General features: G+C 44.0%; 1 protein-coding gene across 1 annotated transcript in view; it reads left to right on the forward strand.

Moving 5' to 3' along the window:
• The first annotated feature begins 1,660 nt into the window (after window positions 1-1,660).
• The window catches only part of LOC138661919 (UAP56-interacting factor-like), a 55,990-nt gene continuing 44,996 nt past the window's right edge, over window positions 1,661-12,654 (forward strand). The window contains exon 1 of the mRNA XM_069746910.1: window positions 1,661-1,852. Within this exon, the coding sequence (XP_069603011.1) occupies window positions 1,783-1,852 (70 nt within the window). The 5' untranslated portion in view covers window positions 1,661-1,782. The remainder of the gene's footprint in view (window positions 1,853-12,654) is intronic.

Below are 12,654 nucleotides of genomic sequence, written 5' to 3' on the forward strand. Positions count from 1 at the left end.
TTCTATAGGGTTGAGATCTGGAGACTGGCTAGGCCACTCAAGGACCTTGAAATGCTTCTTACGAAGCCACTCCTTCGTTGCCCTGGCGGTGTGCTTTGGATCATTGTCATGTTCAAAGACCCAGCCACGTTTCATCTTCAATGCCTTTGCTGATGGAAGGAGGTTTGCACTCAAAATCTCACAATACATGGCCCCATTCATTCTTTCATGTACCCGGATCAGTCGTCTTGGCCGCTTTGCAGAGAAACAGCCCCAAAGCATGATGTTTCCACCACCATGCTTTACAGTAGGTATGGTGTTTGATGGATGCAACTCAGTATTCTTTTTCCTCCAAACACGACAAGTTGTGTTTCTACCAAACAGTTCCAGTTTGGTTTCATCAGACCATAGGACATTCTCCCAAAACTCCTCTGGATTATCCAAATGCTCTCTAGCAAACTTCAGACGGGCCCGGACATGTACTGGCTTAAGCAGTGGGACACGTCTGGCACTGCAGGATCTGAGTCCATGGTGGCGCAGTGTGTTACTTATGGTAGGCCTTGTTACATTGGTCCCAGCTCTCTGCAGTTCATTCACTAGGTCCCCCCGCGTGGTTCTGGGATTTTTGTTCACCGTTCTTGTGATCATTCTGACCCCACGGGGTGGGATTTTGCGTGGAGCCCCAGATCGAGGGAGATTATCAGTGGTCTTGTATGTCTTCCATTTTCTAATTATTGCTCCCACTGTTGATTTCTTCACTCCAAGCTGGTTGGCTATTGCAGATTCAGTCTTCCCAGCCTGGAGCAGGGCTACAATTTTGTTTCTGGTGTCCTTTGACAGCTCTTTGGTCTTCACCATAGTGGAGTTTGGAGTCAGACTGTTTGAGGGTGTGCACAGGTGTCTTTTTGTACTGATAACAAGTTTAAACAGGTGCCATTACTACAGGTAATGAGTGGAGGAAAGAGGAGACTCTTAAAGAAGAAGTTACAGGTCTGTGACAGCCAGAAATCTTGATTGTTTGTTTCTGACCAAATACTTATTTTCCACCATAATATGCAAATAAATTGTTAAAAAAACAGACAATGTGATTTTCTGGATTTTTTTTTCTCAGTTTGTCTCCCATAGTTGAGGTCTACCTAGGATGTAAATTACAGACGCCTCTCATCTTTTTAAGTGGTGGAACTTGCACTATTGCTGATTGACTAAATACTTTTTTGCCCCACTGTATGTTCTCTCGGTGTTTGCGTGGGTTTCCTCTGGTTTCCTCCCACATTCCAAAGACATACTGATAGGGAATTTCGATTGTGAGTACCATTGGGGACAGTGATGATAATGTGTGCAAAGGGCTGCAGAATATGTTAGCGCTATATACAAATAAAGATTATTATTATTAACACTGGTAACTGGTATACCACCCACACTGGCATTGCTGGTCAGACTGAGGCCTGGAATGACTGAGCACACAGGATAATAACTGTGGGTGGAGCAGCGCCATCTGCTGGTAACCTGCATGTATTTCCCTACACTTTCCACCATGGGATAAAAGAAGTGCTCTCATTGATGTACAGTATGTGAGTAACACCAATGTATCAGAGCTTGTTACTTTGTGTCTTTTCCCAAGTGCTTCCGTGATATACAGGAGTCCTTGTGCCTGTTCCAGCAGTGCCCAGGGTCCTGGCAGCGCCTGCCCGGTAGTAGCAGCTCCATGTCCCTATTTGGCATCCTCAGGAGATGGCATGGAGCCAGGACATGCGCTGCAGTGGGATCACTCAGCTCTGATCTCAGGGAGCTCCCAGGGCAGCCATGGAGGTGGAGGAAAGTCTGTCTGAAGCTGAGGGTCAGGAGGAGAATAAGAAAATTGACATGTCCTTGGGTAGGTGACTATCACTAGTGCTGTGCTCCATTGTGGAAAGTTCTCAGCTGGCGTCCTGTGTAATGGACGGCGGCGTTATATAGGGCGGCGGGACAATTACCACCCTGACACATACACACATAGACTACGCTTACACTTCACTTTAATTATTTGCTAGATCTGTACAAATGGTCATTCGTAATCTGAGCAACGTTACTCTCATTAGTCATACCCAAGAAATGAGCTGGAACATATGTTGGCGCGTAGGCGCACATTCACACAGACAGAACCTAGAATAAGAAAAAGAGTAAATACCCTGCAGTAAGTAAATACTAATAGTAAATGATGTAGGGTACCTAGCCGGCACCACTTCTATCGACAGAAGCCAGTCCACCATGACGAGGTGTCCCCGATCAGGATGGTCCTTCACGCTTGTAGATCACCTCTCCTGGAGTCCGCAGACCTCCGAATAGACGAGGACAGAGCAGTGGCCAGACCTGACTGATTTATCATTAGCCTTATGGTACTGTCTAGAATTGTTCGGAACTGTCGCAGAACGCCCCACGGGTCTGAACTTCAGGCTTCCAGAGAGCTTGGTCCTTAGGTTAGGTGCCGTGATTGTAAGGTGAAAGCATAGACATTATTTGTGCTCCATATCACGTTTGATTATTAGGTGATGAATGCACCCCCGTAGAAACAGCCGTGGCAGGATTTATTTCAACAACTTGTCATTTCACATCTCCCCTGAAGTCGACGCAGCTCATTGGTTATCGCTAGAATAAGCAGATTGGACGCCGACATCAGTTGCTCTAAACGCGAGTAGTTGATCAATAAGACCACTTCAGTTTATGCCTCTTTTAGGGTATGTGCACACGATGCGGATTTAGTGCGGATCCGCGGCCAATTTTTCCGCGCAGAAACGCTGCAGATCCGCGCTGTGATTTACAGTACAATGTAAATCAATGTGGAAAAAAAAACGCTGTGCGGAAAAATCTGCGCGGAAACGCTGCGGATTTAAAAGAAGTGCATGTCAGCATTTCTGCACCCTTCCATTATAGAAATCCGCAGTGGTAAAAACCGCAGAAAATCTGCACAAAATCTGCATCAATTCCGCATAAAAACCGCACAAAATCCGCATAAAATCCGCGGCAAATCTGCACCTGCGGTTTCTGCCAGGAGATGCGGATTTTGTGCAGAAAATTCTGCACCCCATTCCGTAACGTGTGCACCTAGCCTTAAGGGCATCAGTCAGCAGGATTTCACACTATTTATATGCACATGTAGCTCTTTCAAAGATAAATCCATCAATACCTTTACCTGGCCAGAATGTTCTTCCATTATTAAGAAATCAGTGTTTGAATTGATATGCAAATGAGACTGAAGAGCTATGGTAGATCTGAAGCCTCTGTCACTCCAGCTCTATGTCTCGTCCAATGCTGCATCCTCTTATTTGACTGATGGCTCCTTCTCCTGAGATCGCACAGCATAGAGGCTGTCAGTCAAGCAGGAGAAGGCGGCGCTGGGCAGAGAACAGAGCTGGAGCGACGGAGGCTTCTGATCTACAATAGCTCTTCTTTCTCATATATATCAATTCAAATGCTGATTTCTCAGTAATGGAGGAACAGACCGGCCATGTAAAGGTATTGTTGGACTTGTTTTTTTTAAAAAGCTACATTAGCATATAAATAGTTAAATCAGTTATGCCTAATAAAGCCATCAACCAGTCCTTTCCTTAATTCTCCGGGGGGGGGGGGGTGTCTTTCATTTATCTGGGAGTTTTGCTTCTCCATTGGTGGGACTCGCATCTTTCAGCAATGTATTTCATATTCTGTGGAAATTTCACATATGTGTCAGATGGGAATACGTAGGGAATAGCCGCAATTATTGCTGAGAATACTTGCCACGTTTTTATATTGGATTGATTATGCTGTATTACAATCAGATAATCCTGTGTATTCATATAGTAGTTTTTTTATTAGTGCGACAGTGACTAGACACATAGCTCCCGCACAGTACGGGGATCTTTTCCTGGCCGCGTCCGGTGGAGACACCAGGGGATATTCTTAGCAATCTATGAGTCAACACAGACTACTATATCCAGAGCCACTGACTACTCGGCTTCCGGTGTCACAGGAGAGAGGTGGAGAGATTTAAAAAAAGTTTTTCCACCTTCTCCATTATGACTGCACATGGATGGCATCCTGGAAGGGGTCTGATGTTTTTCACGGACCCGCAGACAATCAGACACGTGCACGGCCCCATAGAATATGATGAGTTTGAGTGCTCTCTGTGAAAATCACGGCTAGCACTCGTCTGATATAACCGGTCGTGTGCCCTAAACCTCGTACCAAGAGCTGCAATACCACCACATGTACAAGCGAAGAACGCTAGGAAGTGCAGGGGGCTCGATGGCAACTCCGTACATGTCTGATACCATACAGAGGCATCCTGGGGTGTCCTCTCAAATTCTATACGAATCGCACAGAAAAATAATTATGATGTGGCAGATTATCCCTGGCAGAAGATTAATTTTTTACCTAAAGGACACGGACACCTTTGCAGACATTTTTTTTTTTTATCCCCAAAAGATCAAGTTATTGCCTATCAAAAAGATTAGGATAACTTGATGATCACAGGGGGTCCAACAACTGGAGCCCCCAATGATCTTGAGGTCAGGTCTCCTCTGTTCCACTCATTGTTTATGGGGGGGTTATACAAAGCTCATGGATATGGAGTGTAGTCACCAGACTTTCAGTACCTAGGCAAAGAATGATTTAAGCCCCCCAAACTACCAGCAATTAATTGTCCATGATGGCTGATAATGATGTGCTTCTATGTATTCTTCATAATGTAGAAAAATCTGAAAATGGTCACTGGCAATTCCACTGTGAAACCCGCACAATTTGGTGTAGATTTTGTTACTATGAATTTGCTGTGGACATACCGTTAGAAGTCAAAGCGGGGGGAGCCGCTTTGCTGGAAAGTCACATTGACTGTCCCTCCTCTGGCCTGAATGATGTCCCACAAGTTGGGCACATTATCCCAAGTTTCTTTCAGTGTCTTTCAGTCCACTACAATTCAGACACTGAGAAGTCGGTATATACATCACATAGGAAACACCGAGACTGCTGTATATATATCACATAGGATAGACTGAGACTGTTGTATATGTACATAGATAACACCAGTATTGGTGTATATGCATCACATAGGAAACACTAGGGCTGGTGCATATAGATCACATAGGAGACACTGAGAGTGATGTCTATACATCACATAGTATACATCGAGACTGCTGTATATATATATCACATAGGATACACTGAGACTGTTGTATATGCACATAGATAACACCAGTATTGGTGTATATGAATGACATAGGAAACACTGGGGCTGGTGCATATAGATCACATAGGAGACACTGAGACTGATGTCTATACATCACATAAGATACACCGAGACTGCTGTATATACATCAGATAGGATACACTGAGACTGTTGTATATGTACATAGCTAACACCAGTATTGGTGTATATGCATCACATAGGAAACACTAGGGCTGGTGCATTTAGATCACATAGGAGACACTGAGAGTGATGTCTATACATCACATAGGATACACAGAGACTGCTGTATATATATCACATAGTATACACTGAGACTGTTGTATATGTACATAGATAACACCAGTATTGGTGTATATGCATCACATAGGAAACACTAGGGCTAGTGCATATAGATCACATAGGAGACACTGAGACTGATGTCTATACATCATATAGGATACACCGAGACTGCTGTATATATATCACATAGGACACACTGAGACTGTTGTATATGTACATAGATAACACCAGTATTGGTGTATATGCATCACATAGGAAACACTAGGGCTGGAGCATATAGATCACATAGGAGACACTGAGAGTGATGTCTATACATCACATAGGATACACCGAGACTGCTGTATATATATCACATAGGACACACTGAGACTGTTGTATATGTACATAGATAACACCAGTATTGGTGTATATGCATCACATAGGAAACACTGGGGCTGGTGCATATAGATCACATAGGAGACACTGAGACTGATGTCTATACATCATATAGGATACACCGAGACTGCTGTATATACATCAGATAGGAGACATCTATGAGAGTGTTTAGCAATCTAGTATACCTGGTTTCATAGAGCAAGTGTCAAAAACTGCTGGATGTTGGCTTGTGATAATGTACCCGGTCTGTGGGATGACCTTCAGTCCAGAAAGGGATGGCCAGGGTGATTCTTCAGAGTTGTCAGACATGTAATGACAGGTATTTACATTTTTTGTAAAGTGAAATGGATATTATTAGTGTGCTTTCTGCATATATAGAATTGCCAAGACCATTCATGCATCATATATGAGAGGTTTTGTAGAAGAAAAAAAAAGACAAAATCTTTATTTTGTATTTTTGAATATTTTCATTTTTTATCAAAGTAAATGCATTCAATACCTTCAAGCTTGAACAGAGAATTTTGTATGTGTTATGTTACTGTTTAAGAATGCTTCTCTGTAACTACAGCATATATTTAAGTCGTCTTCAAAGAGCCGAGACGCTTTGATATATTATTTACCGGTTACATGTGTTTGGTTATAAAATATATTACGCTCGTTACAATGTGTCAATTGTTGTAATGGCAATAAAATGAGGAGCAAATCACAGCCAAATGTATTCTTGACAGAAACTGGATTACAATATCTCAGATCCACAAGGAAGTCACAGTCACAAAATCGCAACATCATCCTCTAATGTTTAGGGCTGTACAACGAAGAGTTTTTCTAAAGGCCGCCACCAAGCGCATTAGATGAAAACCAATTTTGGCCATATAATGTGTCCAGACTCTGGAATGTCAATGCATGTTACTTATTTATTATGCTTTTATCATATTCCACAGCACTTTACAGACATTATCATCGCCATCCCCATTGGGGCTCACAATCTAGATTCCATAACAGTATGCCTTTGGAATGTGAAAGGAAACCCACGCAAACAAAGGGAGAGCATACAAACTCCTTGTAGATGTTGTCCTTGGTGGGATTTGAATCCAGGACCCCAGCTCTGCAGACTTGAGTAAATCAATCATTTTCTTACAGGTGGTGTTCACTACATGGACAACTCCTTCTTCCAATGTAAAATAACAACACTAAGTGCTCTCTCACACTGCCATATATTCTCTCATATGAGAGAATCTGGTCCGTTATGCTAATGACACTCGGCTCAAACGCTGATCAGAATATCATCCGAGTGTGATCCGATTCTCTCGCATGAGAACATTGCTGTAATGTGCTGCTGCAGTGCAGTATAGAGCAACCTCCACCAGGGGGTGCTGGTTAAGGAAAAGAGGTTGTACACACAGCACAGCAACACTGAACAACAACACAGGTGTCACAGGTAATGAAAGGGACGTCAGACAAGCCAAGGTCATACACGGAGATAGCAGCACGGTACAGAAGGGGCGAGCAGAGAATAGTCGGGGACAAGCAAGTAGTCAGAGCCTACCGGGAACGTGGTAACCAAAACGTGAGACGTAAGACGGAGTCAGGGTACAAGCCAGAGGTCAGAATAAGTCATAAACGGGTGCAGGCAGACAGAGGCAAAAGGAACACTAGTACAAGTATCCAGGTCAGGTGCTCAAACCATGCAGCATGAACTATAGCTGACACTGGCCCACAGGCTGCAGAGGACTTAACTAGCTCAGCCAACTTCAAAGTGAGGCAGAGGGGATTAACTCCCACATGACCAGTCCAGAGATAAGACAGCTGAACATAAACAAACTCAGAACTGGATGATGACAATTGCATCACAGGTGTGAAGAAGACGAAGAACTTAATTTCATCATATTGTCAGTTGACTCTGTGCGAGTACATCGGACTGCACTCGGATGACGCACTCATAGACTTGAATGGGTGAGTGCGATATGATTATCGGAGGCACTCGCAGCATTCTGCGATTATTTTCTCATGCTGAATTGTTATGAGAAACTAATCTCCACTGCCCTACAGTATAATGTTGGGTCACGTGCTATCATATAAAACATCGGATAACACTCGGCCACGTTATACAGCAGTGTGAGCGAACCCTTATACTCACCTATGGTGCCGGCGCAGTTCAAGCAGTGTCAGCGTTTGCTCTCCCGGGGATTGCATGACATTGTTATGTCACGCAATCCCCGCTGCTAATTAGCGCTGGCTTCACTCTCCCTGCCTTTGCACTTATCACATACATCCAGAGGAAGAGAGAGCTGCTGTCAGGCAATCCCCGAGACAGCCAGCGCCGTCATCGCCTGTACAGTGCCGACACCGGAGGTGAGTATGTGTTATTGTTTTACAAGGGGGAAATATAGGGATGGAGCTTCAAAAACTCATTGCAGGAACAGAAAGCCTATATGTCCGCACCATCTTCTAAAATAAAGACATCAATACTTTCCTTGATTCATTCCTGTATTGTCTAGTTTTATACTCACAATCATAGTTGACAACTGCTAGTAAATTCCTGGACAATTAGTCAATATCGAGTACTTTTTTCTACCCCAAAAAATGTGATGCATGTATGGTTTTCTATGAATCTGGAGGATCTTTAGCAGGACATTGTCAGTCTCATAATTTAATAGCTCAGAGTAAATGCAAGTGATATTTTTATGTCAGTGTTTTTGTGAATAGACGTATATCTCTAATAATCTTCATTATTCATTTTTATTTCCTAATTATTGTTTGAAAAAATGTTGGCTCTATGTGATTTTTGGATAACTTGTCCGGAAAAATAAAAACAGCTTGGTATTCCTGTCCACTGAGCCCAGAAAAACACTCATAGATGAATGAATCTTGTTACTGTGGCATCATTTCACAGCCTGGATTAGAAATCCCATAATTGCCAATTATGGAGTCAGTGACAGCTGTTACACATCCTTATCTGTAAACCCTATTTAGTGGAGCTGATCTTTCCATATCACAGTTCAATGGACTATATCAACAAGAGTGTGATGATGATGAAGCCTGAAGCAAGTGTCCTGTGTCCACCATTTAACATCATGTTATCTTTAGATCCAATATTTGGGAATGGTGGAACCACTGTGCCGTGGCCCGAGGAGAGCCTGGAAGGGCATGACTAGGTGAACACCTGACTCTTCACTAGAGCCACTGATGGTGGGGTTAGGCTTGGCTCCAATGGACACCAGGTGCTACTCCAGGACTGATCTCGGACACACGACAGCTGACCCCCAAGGGACAGGTAGCTGGAACGGGTAGGTAGGAAAGTACAGCTGATACAGGCAGGCACAGCATGAACACAGGATCCACAGATGCAAGTGGGTATGGCTGGTATACAGATAAACACTGATAGGTGCAGGCAGGTACAGCTGGTATACAGATAGGCACTGGCAGGTGCAGACGGGGACGGCTGATCTACAGATTGGCACGGCAGGTGCAGGCAGGTCCGGCTGATATGTCCAGCTGATATGCAGACTGGAATGGCAGGTGCAGGTGGGTCCGGCTGATATACTGACTGGTACAGCAGGTGCAGGAGGGTCCGCCTGAGATACAGACTGACAAGACAGATACTAGCAAGGGCACACTAGAACAAAGCAAGAACCAGCAAGTAGTGCTAGGGACAGGCAGACACTAGCGGGTGCTAACAGACAGGGATGTGTTGGGAAAAGACTAACAGCGTTGGACAGGCACCTCCATGCAGGTGAAGATGCCTTAAATAACAAGTGTTTCCCAGTAATTGGCTGGGGAAACTTTAGGACTGTCCGCTCAGCCCCTTTAAGAAAGAGGGAGCGCGTGCGTGCCCTGAGCACAGTGCCTGGGGATCTGCTTGCCATGCAGATTCCCCAGGCAGCAGCCGGAGAAGAAAGAAGAGGAAGAGCGTGACGGGGGCAGCGGCAGTGTGGGAGTCATCATTCCTGCCGGGGGAGAGGCGAAACTTTCAGGGATGCCAGTGCTACCATTCTATTTTAACTAATTTCCTAATTTATATATGTAGCAATCAAAACTTTTCTGTTACACACTTCAATTCCCGTGTGTACACATAGAGTTAAAGGGGTTAGAAAGAAAATTTTAAAAAATAATCTCAAGAGTAAAGCACATCATTAATTTAAAGCACCACTCCAACAGGTTTTCTTTTGTATTTTACCATTGGAGAGGTGCCACTAATCTAACTTCCCCGCCCCTAGTCTTATACTTACCAGTCGCAAGTGTTCAGCTGGTATTGACACCACACCGGTCGGTCTTCTGCTGGTTGTGATTGTGACCTGCCAGATCGCCCCAGTGTTTGCTGGTTGAGCCAGAATTCACAACTTAATGTAAGACCATGAGAGCCACAACAAGACCAGAATGAGGTAATAGACTTACACCGAGAGCTTGTGACCGTAACTCTGACTTCTGGTCAGTTAGAAGTGGTGGTCACAAGATGGCGGATCAGGACCCGAGCAGCGCTGGGAAGAACTGAAGACAGCGACTGGTGAATATAATACCAGGGTCAGGGAACGTATAATAGTAGCACCACTCCAGCGCTGAAATAAAAAAATACTGGAGTGGTGCTTTAACCATATTAATGCAAAAAAAAACTCTGAAAAGTAATTTCCATCCAACTAAGCCTTTTTACTTACTCCTCTGCGGTTCTGGTCTCTTTACTTATTGTGTGTGGGCAGCTCCTTGTTCCATGTGTCCAGGAAGCAGTCCCTCACACGGAGTTAGTTCTTTTTTTCCTTTGTTTCGTCCTCCCCATAGCAGAAGTCCTACTTGGGCCCCTCCCACCTATAAACAAAAAAAAAAAAAATAATCATCAGGGACACAGAAGAGCATATCTCACAACTTTGCAGCCCTTACAAAGTAAGGTTGCCCCTATGTAAGCCACTTTGTGTTCCCACGCACTAGCTTACCTCTTTCATCACCCCAATAAAATATGATTCCAACAAATCTTCCCTCCAAACACAGTAAGATAACCCAGCAGTACCCTCCACATACACAGTATGATGGCCCTACAGAACCCCCCACAAAGTATGATACCCCTACAGTGACCTCAACACTGTATGATGACCCCTATAGTCCCACACACACTATGATGCCCCTTACACAACCCTCCATACAGTATAGTGGCTCTCCATACAGTATAGTGGCTCTCCATACAGTATAGTGGCTCTTCATACTTTATAGTGGCTCTTCATACTTTATAGTGGCTCTTCATACTTTATAGTGGACCCCACAACCCTCCACATAGCACAGTGGCCCCCACACAACCCACTACACTGTATAATGGCACACACATCAAGACAGTATAATGGCCCCCACACAATCGTCCACACAGTATAATGGCCAGGAGGTGGATACAGTTGTAAGTGTGATGCCAGGCGGGGAATTGGGCAGTGCTGTTACCGTGCCACCCCGTGATAATGGTATGCTACTGAAGGTGGATACATACTTCAAGTTAATGCGTGAGTTTCACCTGCGCTATCTACACAAAAGTGACAATGCAAAAGGGCTATAGCAATTGGTATGAGAGAATAGAAATACAGTTAGGTCCATATATATTTGGACAGAGACAACATTTTTATAATTTTGGTTATGGAGATTACTACAATGAATTTTAAACAAAACAATTCAGATGCAGTTGAAGTTCAGACTTTCAGCTTTCATTTGAGGGTATCCACATTAAAATTGGATGAAGGGTTTAGGAGTTTCAGCTCCTTAACACGTGCCACCCTGTTTTTAAAGGGACCAAAAGTAATTGGACAATTGACTCCAAGGCTATTTCATGGACAGGTGTGGCCAATCCCTTTCTTATGTCATTCTCAATTAAGCAGATAAAAGGCCTAGAGTTGATTTGAGGTGTGGTGCTTGCATTTGGAAGGTTTTGCTGTGAAGTAAACATGCGGTCAAAGGAGCTCTCCATGCAGGTGAAACAAGCCATCCTTAAGCTGCGAAAACAGAAAAAACCCATCCGAGAAATTGCTACAATATTAGGAGTGGCAAAATCTACAGTTTGGTACATCCTGAGAAAGAAAGAAAGCACTGGTGAACTCATCAATGCAAAAAGACCTGGGCGCCCACGGAAGACAACAGTGGAGGATGATCGCAGAATAATCTCCATGGTGAAGAGAAACCCCTTCACAACAGCCAACCAAGTGACCAACACTCTCCAGGAGGTCGGCGTATCAATATCCAAATCTACCATAAAGAGAAGACTGCATGAAAGTAAATACAGAGGGTTCACTGCACGGTGCAAGCCACTCATAAGCATCAAGAAGAAAAAGGCTAGACTGGACTTTGCTAAAAAACATCTAAAAAAGCCAGCACAGTTCTGGAAGAACATTCTTTGGACAGATGAAACCAAGATCAACCTCTATCAGAATGATGGAAAGAGAAAAGTATGGCGAAGGCGAGGTACAGCTCATAATCCAAAGCATACCACATCATCTGTAAAACACGGCGGAGGCAGTGTGATGGCTTGGGCATGCATGGCTGCCAGTGGCACTGGGTCACTAGTGTTTATTGATGATGTGACACAGGACAGAAGCAGCCGAATGAATTCTGAGGTATTCAGAGACATACTGCGTGCTCAGATCCAGCCAAGTTCAGCAAAACTGATTGTCCATTTGTAGTATGAAACGACGACCAATGACCCAAAACTGAAAGCCAAAGCAACCCAGGAGTTTATTAAAGCAAAGAAGTGGAATATTCTTGAATGGCCAAGTCAGTCACCTGATCTCAACCCAATTGAGCATGCAATTCACTTGTTAAAGACTAAACTTCAGACAGAAAGGCCCACGAACAAACAG

The sequence above is a fragment of the Ranitomeya imitator genome, chromosome 2, assembly GCF_032444005.1.
Source record: "Ranitomeya imitator isolate aRanImi1 chromosome 2, aRanImi1.pri, whole genome shotgun sequence".
Taxonomy (NCBI): domain Eukaryota; kingdom Metazoa; phylum Chordata; class Amphibia; order Anura; family Dendrobatidae; genus Ranitomeya; species Ranitomeya imitator.